The sequence below is a fragment of the Lissotriton helveticus genome, chromosome 7 (assembly GCF_964261635.1).
Source record: "Lissotriton helveticus chromosome 7, aLisHel1.1, whole genome shotgun sequence".
NCBI classification, from domain to species: Eukaryota; Metazoa; Chordata; class Amphibia; order Caudata; family Salamandridae; genus Lissotriton; species Lissotriton helveticus.
The window spans coordinates 1,556,385,090-1,556,402,615 of record NC_136068.1 but is presented as its reverse complement, the minus strand read 5'-3'; the positions used below and the strand labels follow the sequence as shown (position 1 = coordinate 1,556,402,615).

The 17,526-nt window shown below is 46.7% G+C and overlaps 1 protein-coding gene across 2 annotated transcripts in view; it reads right to left on the bottom strand.

The window, feature by feature from the left end:
• Window positions 1-17,526, bottom strand: part of KMT5C (lysine methyltransferase 5C) — a 180,759-nt gene that overhangs the window by 138,749 nt on the left and 24,484 nt on the right. For both annotated transcript variants that reach the window (XM_078655051.1, XM_078655050.1), the window contains exon 2: window positions 5,435-5,585. In XM_078655051.1, the coding sequence (XP_078511177.1) occupies window positions 5,435-5,544 (110 nt within the window). In that variant the 5' untranslated portion in view covers window positions 5,545-5,585. The remainder of the gene's footprint in view (window positions 1-5,434; window positions 5,586-17,526) is intronic.

Genomic DNA, 17,526 nt, shown 5'->3' with positions numbered 1-17,526 from the left:
TGTGTGATTTTAGACATACTTCAAATATGGGAAGAGGAGCATTCCGTCATAAGTGATGTACAATATGGTTTCCGTAAGGGGCTGTGTACCATTGATCAGGGCCTAAACCTTCACATTCTCCTGGAAAAATACACAAAGGCAAAAAGGGAGAGACTGTTTTTAACGTTTGTTGACCTAACTTCAGCATTCGATTGTGTTGTACATGAAAAGCTCAGGGCAATTTTGGAAGGGCTTGGGGTGGATGAGTCTATAGTTTTATTTCTAAGGCAGCTTTATTTGGGGGCTAGGGTCCGTTTCAGACAGGATGGGCACAGTACTGGAAATTTTTCAATCATGAAAGGTGAGAGGCAGGGCTGTGTCCTTGCCCCATTCCTATTTATGCTATATATCAATGAACTTGAAAGTACCCTAATCAAGGAGTGCAGGGATTTGCCAACGGCAGCCACACATCCTATCCCTGCACTCCTTTATGCAGATGATGCAGTCCTTATGGGCCGTACGCCCATTGCCTTGCAAAGGGTCGTAACCTCCTTTACACAATTTATGACAAACCGGGGTTTAACTATTAACTGCTCCAAAACATTTTTTATGAGTTGCGGGTAAGGGTCAAATAAGAAGAAAATCCCTATTTTGTTTAGTTCTAAGCCAATTGAGAATACTAATATATTCTCATACTTAGGAATTTTATTTGAACAGACAGGCTCCTGGGGTAGAGCAATTAAGGCGAGAGAACTCCTATTTTGTAAGTCATGAATGGCACTAATTAATTTTAGCAGGAAAATGGGTAGACGTCCACCGGGGGAATTGTTGAATATTTATAGGGAAAAATGTGTAGCTATTGCCACTTCTGGGGCATGTACCTGGGGGTTTGTCAATGTTAACTCACTTCAAGTGGCTGAAAACATTTTCCTCAGCTACCTCCTGGCTGTACCGGAAAGTACAGCTACACTAATTTGCCGCACTGAACTGGGTATGCCTTATCTTGAAGATGTGATCAAGATACAGCCTGTACTGTTGTGGCACAGGGTTTGGACCACCGAAGAGTCCGTATTTAACCGGCACATTTTAAAGGATGTTTGAAGTAATGATGGGGCAAAAAAGATAAGATGGCTAAACTATGTTGAGAAGTTTTTTACTCAAATAGGCCACAAGAAATATTTCAATGACCCATCTTCCATATGTCGGCTATCAAGAAAGGACCTAAAAAATATATGTATGTCACATCTGAGCGAGTCTAGAATTACAAGTGAAATGACCAAACCATCGGTGGCGGCACATCAGCTTACCTTTATTACTGTTAACATACAACCTTACATTTTGTTATCTACTAAGGACTTTGAAAGATTTATGTTAACTCGCCTCAGGCTTAATATCTTTCATAGAATTTTAAGTTTTCCTAAGGAAAATGACTGGTCAAGAACACTTTGTAACTGCCCATGTGATGATATTTCTTCTCAGTCGTCCATACACATGTTCTTTTGTAAATGTTATACAATACCCAGAAAAAAGTGGATATTCCCATGTGCTAAAAAGATTGCAATTAAGACAGTGTCGTCCTGCTTTCTTGGCGATACAGAATTTAGACAATGTATTTACTATCGCCTCTGTCACTGCTTATAAAAAAAATATTTTTAAGTCTCGTAATTCACTTAGGATATGAATTTATACAATATTTTTTATCTATCGTTTTAATGCAAATCATGTAAATTGTATTTTATTATTGTACTTTTATGGTTATTTCTTGTAGTATAACCGAATAAAGTTCTTTGATTTGATTTGAGTAGAAGCCTGAAGGTACTTAGAACTCTTGCTTAACGGATGTTTTTTGTGGCATCTGATGTTCTTGGACGTTTTTACTCATCCAGTTTATACTAATGCATGTAAAAAGAATTAAGTGGGACTGCCAGACAGCAGGATATAATGTAGCTGGATTGCTATAGCATGTCTAGCCCTCCTTTTTCAATGTCTCTAGTTTTGGGTGGTAAATGGACATCTCTGCAAGTTGGGGACCCCGTTGCTTAGGTTCAAGTTGAACAACAGTCCAAGTCAGTTTGGCCCAAAATCTCAACTTCCAAACAAAAAACAGCAGACCCGATCAAGAGGATGCTGCAGAGAGGATGGCCCACCCCATCACTGTTGAAGTTGTGGGCAGTACATACTCCACTGCCAGCAACTAGCTTGGAAAGGAGATGCCCAGGAGAGCCATGAGACGTACCCCTTTCCTGCCTCTCCCTAGAGAGTGTGGCAGCAAGGCCCAGACAAGGAGGTTGAATCAGGGGCCTGTAAAACCACTGGAGCATGGTGCCAGTATATGAGTCCTGGACGGGTCGATTCAAGGAGATCAGCCCCTTAGACTGTCCCCAATAAATGTTGGGGGCCCACATTGGCATCTCATGGGGAGAGGGGATTGAGGAGTGACAGGTGGGGTGAGAGGTTGCAGATCAAATGCGGAGGTGGGGCCTTGCCCTGAGATTAGTAGGGTGCGACAGGCCTATGCCAGTGGCACCCACTTCCCCCCGGGGCACTATAGGAGTTATCACCTTTAAGAGAGGAAGATCTCCTCAGTGCCTGCCCCTAGAGACGACAAAAAATCATTAAAGCATTGACAGACGGGATTCCCCAGGGTTAAATTACTGGCGCCCACTGGATCCATTACATATTTTTCTGAGCAGTGGAAACTAGTGGAATAGTACAGGTCCGCATCCTCCCGCAGAGTCTCTCAGATCCCTCCCCTGTTAAGATGGTGGTTCAGGAAATCGATAAAGGACCAAGTGGCCTCTGGTGACAATGTGTGATGACACTAGGATGACCGCCTGGCAAACCAACTACAAGAGTCCATTACAGAATATTTTGAACATGACCTACCCTCGATTTCCTCCTCAGTGACGTTGTGGAAGGAGTTTAAGACCACAGAGGCAGCGCCATGTCTTGGGTCCAAGGCAAGGGGCTAGAGCTAGACAGGAGGCAAGCAGTAGCCTCCTTCAGCGAGAGCTATGGGCCCTTGATTCGCAATTTGTTGACTCCTACAAAGAGAAAAACCTTAGGCATTTCAAACTGGCTTGATCCCAACTGAAATAGGGTAATCATAGGATACATGAACGGGGAGCTAAAATGGGAACGTTGTTGTACTGGCTGGCTAATCAGGAAGCGGAGATGCGCACTAGCTCTTTCATGAGATGAAACTGGTCGGTTAGTCACCCACCACCTGAGGCTAGAGGCGCTCTTTGCGCAACTGTATAAAAACCTTTGTGCCAGCTTTGCCCCCACCACTGAGTGAGTGGGTGCACCCTGTCCGGGGCAGGATGCTTGGAACTTGATCTCCCCATCACGAAGGAGATGATTTAACAGGCAATATCAAACATACCCTTGGGCAAAACTCCGGGCCCAAATGGGTTCCCTACAGAATTCTTAAACAATTTCACATCCTTATGGTTGCCTCACTTGCTCTCCATTTTAGAGAAGGTCCGTCAATAGTGATCTTTGCCTTGGGACCTGAGAAACACTACACTTGTGTTGATACCTGCTAGAAATCGGGTTTCTGGCTCGCAAAAGTATGCAGCCTGTCTAAGCAGGAACCCCAATGCTAGTCAGTGTAAGTAAGGTACACACTAAAAGATCACCTGTGCTCACCCTCTGGTAGCTTGGCACAAAGCAGTCAGGCTGATCTAAAGAGGCAATGTGTGAAGTATTTGTGCACGCGCACATGCACACACACACTCTGCAACAGTGAAAACACCACAAAAAGACTTCATACCAGTTTAGAAAAATAGATTATATTCTGAGAAAAACAAGAGCATAACGACAAAAATGTAATAAGTACTAGTCAAGATATCAATTTTTAAGTGAAAGACAGCACTTAGAAGCAAACAGCATTTTGTACCCCCCGATTTATTTTATACAGGGACAACGCTCTGTCACGTACTGCAACCACGTATTGTTGCATTAGAGGATACCATTGTTTAGCATCAGTGACTCCGACAGGCACAATGAACTGACCACTTTCGGTTTTGATTTTCACACCAGGAATGGGGTAGGCATTTTTACACTCACTTTTTCATTTTTGGTCAATGGGCATACCGGTTCTTAAGTCCATTACAAAAACCATTTCCTCTCCTACTATAGGACTGACTCCAGGAGACAATTGGACATACTAGGTACATTTATTATTCAGCTTATCTACGTCCACTACGGGTTGTCCCATGTCCATTTGCACTACCTCAGACAGATGTCCTGCCACAATGATATTTGGCTATGTGGGACACTTGAGCATGTTTTCCATTTAAGGGGGTTTTATGTCATTTATACATTTGCCAAAAATGCCTGTCACAGATTTCAGGTGGTCTCTCGCCAACATAGTATCTGATGCACAATGACGTGTAGAGGTTTCTCACAAACTGCAATTCGAATAATCATGAGAACTAAGTTGGGGTATATCTGAAAGAGAATAAACAGGTTATGTGCATGGGTCTTCAACTTATGAATTCTAATTGCAACACATGAAAGGTGTGGTGTTGTTATTGCTTTTAAATCCAAATGTTATGACCTTCTGTATATAATTCACATATATGTTATATAGCAGCAGTGGTTGTTTGTATTCCTTTAAGAGTGATGAAGTCGTACGGACACTTGGCCAAGACAACGAAACACGTGTTGGCTAAAGTTACAAGGAGGTCTGATGAGAAATGAAAAATCGAGGAAATAAACCCACAAGTCAAGACAAGAAGCTCTCTCTGTTCATTATACTGTATATTCTGAATTAAATTGATAAAAAGAGTTGTGTGTACCTCACTAGGTTAACTATTGGTGTTCAATCCTAGGATTGTAATTAGGGGAGTAGGGTGCATCTTCATATCATTAGAGAGCACCGCAGGCAAAAACCCTGTTTGTATAAAACTGTATGTGATGGTTTTACGAGAGCCTTAGACCTTACAAACACCCAATAGTTAGAATCATTACCTTGGCATGTGAATAACAAAAAACCCAGAACAGTTGAGGGAGCTAACTATCATACCACTTTCTCTTAATTGTGGTTACACAAATATTGTGTGCACTAGACTAGGATTTTGGTTTTAAATAAATATTTCAAATATATCCATCTGGTTCTAGTGTTTTTAAGTGTGTAGTTCTTTAAAGAAAGGGGATATGGGGCTCCACTAACTATCCTTGTAATGTCACATGAGATTGGTTGCTATCTGAAACATAGCTCACTCAAATATTGCTCAGTAGGTTGTCAAATGATTACACAGCAAAGGGTTTTCCAATTCGAGCCATCACCCTGACTAGGTCTTTGCTGGCAGGGTGGTCTAGAACAACGATCTCTGTGTTACTACAAAATTAATCATTATGCTCTCTCTTACACATTTGTATTATCTATCCTAAATTTAAAGTTCTATATAGTCAGCAATCACTCTGCGTGATTCATTCATTTCCTCACCTGATGTTCATCTTGTGGGTCCTGAATCCCAGGTATGGGTCGAGCACCAGACTAGTGGCGAGATCATCATTTTCACACAGTTCTTGGGCTGTCAGTCGAGTTGAACCCATAGTATCCTGAAGTCCAGGATCATGCTGTTTTCACCAGAAAACTAATAAGGAGCAAACAAAAGCAATTTAGCAGAAACAATTTGAGAAGCTCTGAAGAGGTGAGTACAAAAGATACAAAGTATGGCTGTCTAATTGCATTCTCATAGACACTACCTTTCAAATCCATTCTAATCCATAACATAAAGCTAGAGGCAGCATGGAAATTTTCAGCTCCTTCTTTCTACTCTGCTTGCTCTAGGCCAGGCTTTTCCAACGAATAGCTCGTGAGCTACTGGTAGCTCTCCAGCTACCTGTGAGTAGCTCTCCTGTGTGAAGTCCAGCCTAGTAAACTAGAAGCTTTTTGCTCGGTTGAATTAATATATGTAACCCAAAACTGAAAAGTGAGTATTCAACATGAAAATGTGTGTATTTTCAAAATCCATAATTCCTATATAATCCTACTGTATTTAAAGCTGATACTTGAATAATAAATTATGCAGCATTGGGAGGTTTATTATTCTATTGCTATTACCTTGGTGCCAGGGGCACTGGCTGTGTCCGTCATGTATCACCCTTGTAGAGGCTTTCAAAATTAAAAAGGTTTTTCTAAATTACTGTCGGTAATCCTGAACTGTGGTGATCACATCTGGTAATCTTGCATAGGGTGGCCACTAATATAACCCTTTTATGTGTATTGGAGTAATATTATTAGTAGCATGGGATAATTTTCCTTGAACATAAGTAGCATGTATTACTGAAAAGGTTGGAGACCCCTGCTCTAGCAACTCTCATCAAACCAATCCAAGCACTCACTTTTGGCCCGACCTTGGACTCAACTCAACCCAAAATACTTACAGATGCAGTCTCCATCTATTGCCATTCTAGATCCAAATCTTCCATTTTTCCCACCATAGTTCTATAGAACTGCAATATGCTAACGACCAGTTATTTTAATTTCAGCCTGACACATTCACAAAGGTTTAATAGGTGTGGTATTGTAATGCATGCCTCATTATTGCGAGTCAGAAGCTTATGCTAAGGCTGTGGCGTAGTACTTCAATCCTATCTGTGCTGCCTCGTCCATTTTTAGGTCGAGCCTGGGTAGCACATGCGCTGCTCTTCAAAGCATGCTTTATTCAGGAATGGACTTGAAGCTCCGTCCACACTCCTCCCATCTTTTCAATTGGCTGCTGTGACTGTCCTTTGTAAATATTGACTTCTGATTTGTTAATAGCTTGATTGGTCCCTCTTTAGTACCTCCCTGTCTTCTGTTGTAACCTCCCATCAGGACTGGACCTTTTACCTATGTACTTACTGTATAGCTTGGCCTTCGGGAGAACTCTTTGTTTAATTGATATAAAGAACACTGGTGGAAAGCCAGCTTTAGCAACGGGGAGGAGGGCTTTTTTGTAATTTCAGCACGCTATGCGTACTTCCACTTTCATAATGGGATCACTGGTGGGAAGGGCCACGCAGCTCGCCCGAATTGATGTTTTGGGGGTGGGGGGGTGGTTGCATTAAATCATGGCAGCCGCTGTCTTGTGTGCAGCTCGACCAACTAGTTTTAAACGCAGCCCTGTGTCTAAAGGAAAGCTGACAGGAGCACACAGCTAAAAATATGTAAAACTCAGCAAAAGGGGAGCGTTAAGGATTACAACGTGGGGTGAATCAAAACGGGAAAAAATGCACTCTCTTTTATAGGTCGGCAGGTGCTGTTGATTACAAAAGAGCAGGTGTAAAGATGTTTTACAGTGGCTTAAGAGTTCTAGTAAAACTACTTTAAAAAACCAATGGTTTTTTTATCAGCCACAACTCATTCACCTTCATAAATAGTTCTATCTTTACCTAGAGCGAACATTGCCATCTAGTGGAGAAATTAAACAAACTGTATAAAGCAGAGGTCTTCAATCTGTGGGGCGCGACCCCCAGGGGGGGGGCCTGGAGTCCTGGGAAGGGGTCGCGCATTTTCAGGCCTAACTTCTGCCTGGAATTTAAAACGTGCTCTTCCTTTTGGACAAACACAACTGCGCTCGTTAAAATGCTTTCGCTTACGTTAATTGAGTGTCATGTGCTGTAATACTAAGAGGCCCAGCAGACAGGTAAAACAATCCTTAAACTAAACCTTCATGCCAGGGTTCCTGCTTGCCAGAATTAAGTGTAAATGTACTCTAGGAGTTAATCTGCAAATGTAAAGGATGCTTGGGAGTGGTTCTGGCTTTAATTGCTCGAATCTCTTCAAGCATTGTGATAGCAAAGATGTGTTTTTTTGTGTAGTGGTTAGCAACTGGGCTGTGAAGTATGTGCTTTAAACGATAACTGTATTTACACAGCGATTAGAAGCCCTGAAGATACAGTTATGCAAAAAAAATGCACAACTTACAGACTGATGTTACACTAATCTACATTTTGGAAGCAAGTATAAAATAATGACACATTCAGAGTGCTTTCTGTCACAGGCGGCACTAAAAAAACACAATTCACTATTTTCCACTATTTTCCACTGCACTAACCAATTTTAATTCTGTGGCTCTCTGGTTACACACAGACCTATGCAGTGCACTGAATAATAGAGGTTATATAATGTACTGTACAGTGCAATTCCCACAGGGTAACAACTTTTTAAATGTATTTTTCATTTAAGCTACCCATTATTTTATATGTAGCTACCGGATGGTGAAAGACCTAAAAATGAACAAAATATTTTAGGGCTGATTTATGAGAGGCTTACGCCACTGAAGCGTCACTGTTTTGAGCTTCAGCGGCACAAGCATCTAAATCATATCTATGAGACGAGGCTAAGACCCCCTGCGTGGCTTTGCATGGCCTCATAGATATGGAGTAAGACAAAACAGTGCAAGTAGCTGCGTTGCCTTACTCTATGTCAAGTAGGCATTCCATAGGTGTTGTAGTGGGTGTTGAACTGTTCACACACAACGCCCATGGATTTTGACGCTGCCCCAGATTTATAAAACCATGTAAGACCTGGGGCAGTGCCCAGCCTTTCGCCTCGCCACAATAGACGTAACGAGGGGAAATGTTTTAATTTCTCCTCGGTTTTTCCCATTCTGCAGCACACACAGAAAGAGGAAAACCCCTCTCATGATTATTTGTGTGGAGGAAGGTGTCCCTTTCTGCACAAAAACCCTCCGGCCTAGGTTGGCGCTAGGCAGAAATTTGTGTCCCAACATAGGGGGAAATTTAAACAAGCATTGAAAATGCAATAGGTCTCGCAATAGAAGAGTTTGACATTTTTCGTTTTGCATATAGATGAGTGGCGTTGCGTGGATGAGTGGCGTTGCGTGGGTGAGTGGCGTTGCGTGGGTGAGCGGCGTTGCGTGGCTGAGCGGCGTTGCGTGGCTGAGCGGCGTTGCGTGGCTGAGCGGCGTTGCGTGGCTGAGCGGCGTTGCGTGGCTGAGCGGCGTTGCGTGGCTGAGCGGCGTTGCGTGGCTGAGCGGCGTTGCGTGGCTGAGTGGCGTTGCGTGGCTGAGTGGCGTTGCGTGGCTGAGTGGCGTTGCGTGGGTGAGTGGCGTTGCGTGGGTGAGTGGCGTTGCGTGGGTGAGTGGCGTTGCGTGTGTGTGTGGCGTTGCGTGTGTGTGTGGCGTTGCGTGTGTGTGTGGCGTTGCGTGGGTGAGTGGCGTTGCGTGGGTGAGTGGCGTTACGTGGGTGAGTGGCGTTGCGTGGGTGAGTGGCGTTGCGTGGGTGAGTGGCGTTGCGTGGGTGAGTGGCGTTGCGTGGGTGAGTGGCGTTGCGTGGGTGAGTGGCGTTGCGTGTGTGAGTGGCGTTGCGTGTGTGAGTGGCGTTGCGTGTGTGAGTGGCGTTGCGTGTGTGGGTGGCGTTGCGTGTGTGGGTGGCGTTGCGTGTGTGTGTGGCGTTGCGTGTGTGTGTGGCGTTGCGTGTGTGTGTGTGGCGTTGCGTGTGTGTGTGGCGTTGCGTGTGTGTGTGGCGTTGCGTGTGTGTGGCGTTGCGTGTGTGTGTGGCGTTGCGTGGGTGAGTGGCGTTGCGTGGGTGAGTGGCGTTGCGTGGGTGAGTGGCGTTGCGTGGGTGAGTGGCGTTGCGTGGGTGAGTGGCGTTGCGTGGGTGAGTGGCGTTGCGTGGGTGAGTGGCGTTGCGTGTGTGAGTGGCGTTGCGTGTGTGAGTGGCGTTGCGTGTGTGAGTGGCGTTGCGTGTGTGAGTGGCGTTGCGTGTGTGTGTGGCGTTGCGTGTGTGTGTGGCGTTGCGTGTGTGTGTGGCGTTGCGTGTGTGTGTGGCGTTGCGTGGGTGAGTGGCGTTGCGTGGGTGAGTGGCGTTGCGTGGGTGAGTGGCGTTGCGTGGGTGAGTGGCGTTGCGTGGTTGAGTGGCGTTGCATGTGTGAGTGGCGTTGCATGTGTGAGTGGCGTTGCATGTGTGAGTGGCGTTGCATGTGTGAGTGGCGTTGCATGTGTGTGTGGCGTTGCGTGTGTGTGTGGCGTTGCGTGTGTGTGTGGCGTTGCGTGTGTGTGTGGCGTTGCGTGTGTGTGTGGCGTTGCGTGTGTGTGTGGCGTTGCGTGGCTGAGTGGCGTTGCGTGGCTGAGTGGCGTTGCGTGGCTGAGTGGCGTTGCGTGGCTGAGTGGCGTTGCGTGGCTGAGTGGCGTTGCGTGGCTGAGTGGCGTTGCGTGGCTGAGTGGCGTTGCGTGGGTGAGTGGCGTTGCGTGGTTGAGTGGCGTTGCGTGTGTGAGTGGCGTTGCGTGTGTGAGTGGCGTTGCATGTGTGAGTGGCGTTGCATGTGTGAGTGGCGTTGCATGTGTGAGTGGCGTTGCATGTGTGTGTGGCGTTGCATGTGTGTGTGGCGTTGCGTGTGTGTGTGGCGTTGCGTGTGTGTGTGGCGTTGCGTGTGTGGCGTTGCGTGTGTGAGTGGCGTTGCGTGTGTGAGTGGCGTTGCGTGTGTGAGTGGCGTTGCGTGTGTGAGTGGTGTTGCGTGGGTGAGTGGCGTTGCGTGGGTGAGTGGCGTTGCGTGGGTGAGTGGCGTTGCGTGGGTGAGTGGCGTTGCATGGGTGAGTGGCGTTGCGTGGGTGAGTGAATGGTTAGCTGTTGCTTATGCGACGTATAGCACTTAATACTAAAGTAGGCAGACCTTCTTAGCCTTTGTGAGAATAATAGCAAAATAAAAATAAAAACCAGATCAAGTCAAGGACGCAAACGGCACCATGCTATTGTTTATTTACTCAGATGATTTGCATAAAAATGTAACTTGTGAGCACGTTTCTCTAACTCTCCAATAATCCCATTACAACACTTTGTACAAATGAGATTGGGACTCATCCTTCCGAAGTCGAGAAAAATGTGCAACGCTGTGTTGAAGTTAATTTTTTTAATTAACAAAATGCAAATAATGTGGAGAGATTTCAAGTGATTCAGGAATGGGCGCCCTTGTAAAGAGAAAGTACGGCCGGCCTGGGCAGTGATAGGGGAGGAGGGAGGAGAAATGCGAGTCACGGCAGCAGCAGCCTTTGATGTGCCTGCCGGCCGGCCGTGAATAATTAGGGGGTGAGAAATGCGCTCGGAGGGCTGCCTTTGATGTGGTAATGCGAGGCAGGCAGGCAGGCGGCTGGTGGCATTGTGCACGCGCTTTTTAGGGCTTGCGCAAGCGCAATGACCTAAAAAGCACATGCACTTGAAGGAATCGCCAGTGGAATCGCCAGTGGATAAACACTGGATAAGCCCCTATAGAGCTTCGCCAGCTATGCGCTGAAGCGCATCAGCAGGCGAGCCCTAAAAACTAAGGTGCATTCCTGCCCTTTCACATTGGCGTAGGGCAGCGCTGCAAAAAGACTTGCGGCGCTGCCTTAAGCCAGTGTCTCATAAGTGAGGTCCTTTGTTTTTAGCCACGCCCCCAACCACTGACCTTTGGTTGGCTAAACACGGTTTAATTCATTTCCCCAATGTATAAATGATTTGCTGTGGGAATTGGAGCTGTTTATGGTTGTCAATAGTTACCAGTAATGAGGAGGCTCAAGTTCTAGTAATTTTCATCAGGAGGGGGTTCTTACGCCTAAATGTTTTTGACAGGGGGGTCTCGGCATCAGAAAGATTGAAGACCTCTGGTATAAAGTATTTACTCTCTTTTTTACATGTACATCAAGCATCTGTTGCGCATGTCCCATTAAGAACAAGCAATTGCAATGAAATAGGTCTCACATTTGCAAGGGTTTCAGCTATTGAGATTGTAAATGACAATGCCTTTTATTTATGTGTTGATTTTCAAAACGGGTAAATAAAAGGCATGTCATTTACAATGCCATAAGCTTAAATTCTTGCAAATGCGAGACCTATTACATTGCAAATGCTTGTTTTTTGCTATGGTCCATCTTGTGTTGACAATGGTCTCAATTGCAATACTACATTTTACACTTCTTCTGAGCTCTTTACACAGCCAAACGTTCATAATAGGAAGTAACTGAATCGAATAGTAACCGAATTACTACTAGCTTGAGGCCTTTGCACCACCCAGCGATAACCATATTCCAAACCTGAATCTTCTGCATTTAATAAGGTCTCTGGATCAGAGCTCTTGCAGTAAGCCATGATCATATTTTAGAGCTCTTTTGTTGGTGCTGATTCTGCCTCGACCCTGCCTGCTCTCATCAACAATTTCATTCCTGTATTACATCTATTCCAATACTGCAGTGCCTCATCATTCCTATAATGGAAAACATGCATGTGCTACATCAGGTCTGTTATCTGCACACTTACAACACAAAAGAAGGGCTGCCATGCAATTATGTATCACAACAACACAATTAATTACCAAGCTCACTGACAGAAAGTCTTCTTCTAAGCCCAAATTCTATAAATCAACACTTTCTCCCTGCTATTATGAACCAATTAGTGCACTAAATCCTTTGATGTATTGTCTTTTTGGGAGTTGGTTTCAAAGAAATCTGGCAAATGGGTGCAAATCAGGCATTCACAAACTTTTATTCTGAGGTCAACGTGACTACTAAAATGTACTTGAAATTGACATGCTAGCATTGCACAAAAAATGCATGGACCTAATCTTGCTTAAATGCTGCTCCTATTCAGCAGTACATATACACACAGCCTCTTTACAAGTGTAAATCAAATATTCAAAGATCCTCAAACTTGCTCTTCCATTTTCAGTACCAGTTCAGAAAATGCAACAGCTGCTGCACCCTAAACCGGACCTGCAGCTCCTGCCCAGATTCCGGAATTGAATGCAGGGCTAAGCACCTGATGCAAACTCACACACCTCTTGGCAAGAAAGGGAGAACCTGCCAGCCATGATGGGGCTGGATCAACTTATGAGCTCTACAAATGCACTACAATGGTGCAATAGTTGGCAAGTCATGCTCCAGTATTTTTAACTAGCACCATGATTGCCTACGCCACAGGTTGTATGACATTACCACGCACACCTTCCTTCACTGCTAACGTTTTTACGTTGCTGACTTTATAACACATACCACTACCGCGCAATCATATTCACGCACATGTGGAACACATTCACCACGCATTCCACTATCACGCATACTTTTACATGCTTCCGGTTACTGAAAAATACTGCCACAGTCTAACACTGCCACCTAGTGTTAACAAGCATTTGCAATGCAATAGGTCACGCATTTACGCGAGTTTAAGCTATTGGCATTGTAAATGACAATGCCTTTTATTTAGGTTTAAAAACCAAAACATAAGTAAAAGGCATCACTTCCTCGATGCACAGCCCCGCCTTCCAAAGCACCGACCCGCAGTCCCTTCCACCCCCGTTGACGCATTACACGGCGTTCACCCAGCCACAAAGGTAGCGTGTCATAGCTGGTAGTGCCTGGAGGGAGGGCGAAAACGCAGACGCATGAGTTGGTTAATGTCCTAACAGGTTGGGATAGCTTAAGAGGTTTGTGTGCTTACTGCAGAGATATGAATGCAGCCTGCAGTTTTCAGGTTGCGATGCTAGCCACTGGCAAGTCACCCTTACCAGACAGATTAAGTAACGCCTGCTGAGCTGAGGAGAGGTAGCAGGAGCTTTACAACACAAATGACCGCTGGGTGGGAGGACGTGGGTGCAGTGGTGTGTGAGCAGGAGCTAGGCGGTACTTTATATAGGAGACCAAAGGCTCATGGCCATTTGAAAGCGATCACGCTGTAAATTAAATAAATAAGCATTGCTGCTGTAGTTGAAGCGGACCGTGCTGTAAGGTAAATAAAGTAATAATATAAAACCGGGCAGATGCTGCGCTGTCATGGGTGGAACAGAAGAGCATTAAAGAAAATAGTGCTCACCAACTTATAAAACAGACCTTGTAACACCACCAGTAAAAGGTCCAGTCATTATGGCAAGTAACAAATGCAGACAAGGCGGTACCAAGGAGGGACTAACAACTCTATTTACGAACCAGAAGCATGCATTTACGAAGGACAATGACACAAGTCTACGACAAATATGGGCGGAGAGTGGGTGGGGCTTCCAGGGCATACTGTAATACAGAATGCCTCACAGAGCAATTAGCACATGCGCGCTGCGGATATGCTTAGCCCAAAAAATTAGACATTAATTCTTAATACATTTTTTATTACATTTGTCGTTACAGGTTTAGCACCATTTTAATTTTTTATATTTTAAAGGGGAATATGTCCAAACCCCCTTTAAAAAAATTATAAAGAGTGTCACATTGCGAAACACTGCCACCTACTGTTCAAATGCGTGGTAAAGTCTTGTGTTGTAAAGACTTGCGTGCCAATAGTCTTTACGATGTAAAAAATGCATGGTAAATTTTATACAAAGTAAAAACTTTGGAGTTAGGGCTGTTTCACATGCCACAGAGATGAAAGCTCCATTTCTTCAATTTGAAAGAAGTAACAGGATTGGCAACTGCAGTCAGCCATTTTAAAGATTATTTAGTATCAAGTATACCCAGATTTTAAGCAGTGTAACTCAATCAATGGTACACAATGTGTTCAATCTAACTATGTGAACATGGGGAAAATGAAAGTTCACTCACTATTGCAGTCTCACTTTTCGATACAGTTTAGCATCTGAATTACATTTCATTGCAGAGTTTTCATAGGCCTTAAAGCTGGCTGTTGTGTGCTGAGTAACTAAAATAATAAATCTGAAGGCTGAAGCTGTATACAGAGACTGGTCTTCGGCCACTGATTTCAAATAGTTTGAGGTTGGTGAACCATAGCCCTCTGGCCCGCAAACATGCAAATTGTATATCTTAACCTAAAGAACAATTTGTTAGTTTCCTTCTAAGACTAGAGTACAAGCTCAAATAAGAGATCTTTAGCAGTATGTTGATGATAACATCGTGAAAGATCTCTTTTTTAATGGCATGCCAGGCGTATTATGCCAAACAATCACCTAAAGCAGTCGTTTACAGACATGATTCCTCAAAGGGGTTAGAGAGCGTGTACCCCACTAAGATAATTTCATAAACAGGTCATGTACATAAATGAGCCTATCTCACAACCTTGGTAATAGAGACTACTGTGATTGACAAGCACCGCTCAACAGCAAAAAGCTCAAACATGATTTTGTAATATCACACACAAGTGTTTTAAACTCGTTAGGTCGAGCGTCAGCGAAAGACCTATTGTCAGCCGTATTTGGGAATGTAGACACGAGAGGGGCACGAGCGCAGATTTCACCTCGTGGGCGCGCACGGCGCCGTGCCCCTCTCGTGCCTCATTCCCATGCGCAAACACACTCACACAGCCACACTCACGCATGCGCACATACACAGCCACACGCATACAAAGGCACACACACACTGCATACACACACGCACCCCCCCTTAAACAGACGCACGCGCACACAGACAGACACACGCAATCAATCAATCAATCAATGACACTTATAGAGCGCGCTACATACCCGTAGGGTCTCAAGGCGCTTAGGGGAGGGGGGGGTGCCGCTACTGCTCGAACAGCCAGGTCTTCAGCTTCTTCCTGAAGGAGAGGTGGTCTTGGGTTAGGCGCAGGTCGGTCGGGAGGGAGTTCCAGGTCTTGGCGGCCAGGTAGGAGAAGGACCTTCCTCCTGTAGTTGCTCTTCGGATGCGGGGGACGGCGGCGAGGGCGTGGTTGGCTGAACGGAGGTGGCGTTTGGGAGCGTAGAAGTTGATCCGGCTGTTGAGGTAGCTCGGGCCTTGGTCGTGTAGGGCTTTGTGTGCGTGGGTGAGGAGGCGGAAGGTGATTCTCTTGTTGACGGGGAGCCAGTGAAGGTCTCTCAGATGTCCGGAGATGTAGCTGTGTCGTGGGATGTCGAGGATGAGTCTGGCTGAGGCGTTCTGGATCCGCTGGAGTCTCTTCTGGAGCTTGGCGGTGGTACCGGCGTAGAGGGCGTTGCCGTAGTCCAGTCGGCTAGTGACGAGGGCCTGGGTGACGGTCTTCCTGGTCTCGGTGGGGATCCACCAGAAGATCTTCCGTAGCATGCGTAGGATGTTGAAGCACGCCGAGGAGACGTTGTTGACTTGCCTGGTCATGGAGAGGGAGGAGTCCAGGATGAAGCCCAGGTTGCGTGCATGGTCTGTCGGTTTGGGTGCGGTGCCCAGGGCGGGAGGCCACCAGGAGTCGTCCCAGGCGGAGGGTGAAGAGCCCAGGATGAGGACCTCCGTCTTGTCCGAGTTCAGTTTTAGGCGGCTGGTCGTCATCCACTCGGCTACCTCTTTCATCCCTTCGTGTAGGTTGGCTCTGGCGGTGGCGGGGTCGTTGGTCAGGGAGAGGATCAGCTGGGTGTCGTCGGCGTAGGAGATTATGCTGAGGTTGTGTTGGCGTGCGATGGCCGCGAGGGGGCTCATGTAGACGTTGAAGAGGGTGGGGCTCAGAGAAGATCCTTGAGGGACGCCGCAGATGACTTCGGAGGCCTCTGACTTGTACGGTGGTAGGCGGACTCTCTGTGTTCTTCCGTCGAGGAAGGAGATGATCCATTCCAGCGCCTTGTCCTGGATTCCGACGTTGCTGAGGCGCTGTACTAGGGTGCGGTGGCAGACCGTGTCGAATGCCGCGGAGAGGTCTAGGAGGATGAGGGCCGCTGTTTCTCCGTTGTCCATCAGGGCTCGGATGTCATCGGTGGCGGCGATGAGGGCGGTCTCGGTGCTGTGATTGGCTCGGAAGCCGGACTGTGAGGGGTCGAGGGATCCATTCGTCTCGAGGAAGGCGGCCAGCTGCTTGTTGACGGTCTTCTCGATGACTTTGGCTGGGAACGGGAGGAGCGAGATGGGGCGGTAGTTCTTGAGTTCGGTGGGGTCCGCTGTTGGTTTCTTGAGTAGAGCGCTGAGTTCGGCGTGCTTCCAGCTCTCAGGGAAGGTGGCGGTGTCGAAGGATGTGTTGATGATGTCTCGCAGGTGGGGTGCGATGACGGCGTCGGCCTTGTTGAAGACGTGGTGAGGGCAGGGGTCGGTCGGTGATCCGGAGTGGATGGAGTTCATCGTGCGGATGGTGTCTTCGGTGCTGATCGGGGTCCAGGCGTGGAGGGTGGTGGTGGGGGGAGGTTGTTCGGTCATGGTGTGCGTTGGTTGTTTGTTGAAGCTGTTGTGTATGTCCGCGATCTTGTTGTGGAAGTAAGAAGCGAGGGAGTCGCAGAGGTCTTGCGATGGGGTGATGTCGTTGGTTCCTGCGCTGGGGTTGGATAGCTCTTTCACGATGTTGAAGAGTTCCTTGCTGTTGTGCGCGTTGTTGTCCAGCCGGACCTTGAATGCAGTTTTCTTGGCGGCGCGGATCAGCTGGTGGTGCTTCCGAGTGGCCAGTTTGAGGGTGGTCCTGTTGTCCGGTGTAGGTTCCCTTCTCCAGACTTTCTCGAGGGCTCGGCAGTTCTTCTTGGAGCTCTTGAGTTCGTCGGTGAACCATGGGGCTTTCTTGCTGCCGGGTCTGCTGGGCGGGGTCCTCAGCGGGGCGAGCTCGTCCGCGCAGATGCTGATCCACTTCGTGAGGTTGTCGGCGGCCTGGCTGGGGTTCGCTGAGCTGGCAGGAGGGTGCTGGCTCAGGGAGGTGGCGAGCTGGTCTGCTGTGATCTTGTTCCAGCTTCTGCGG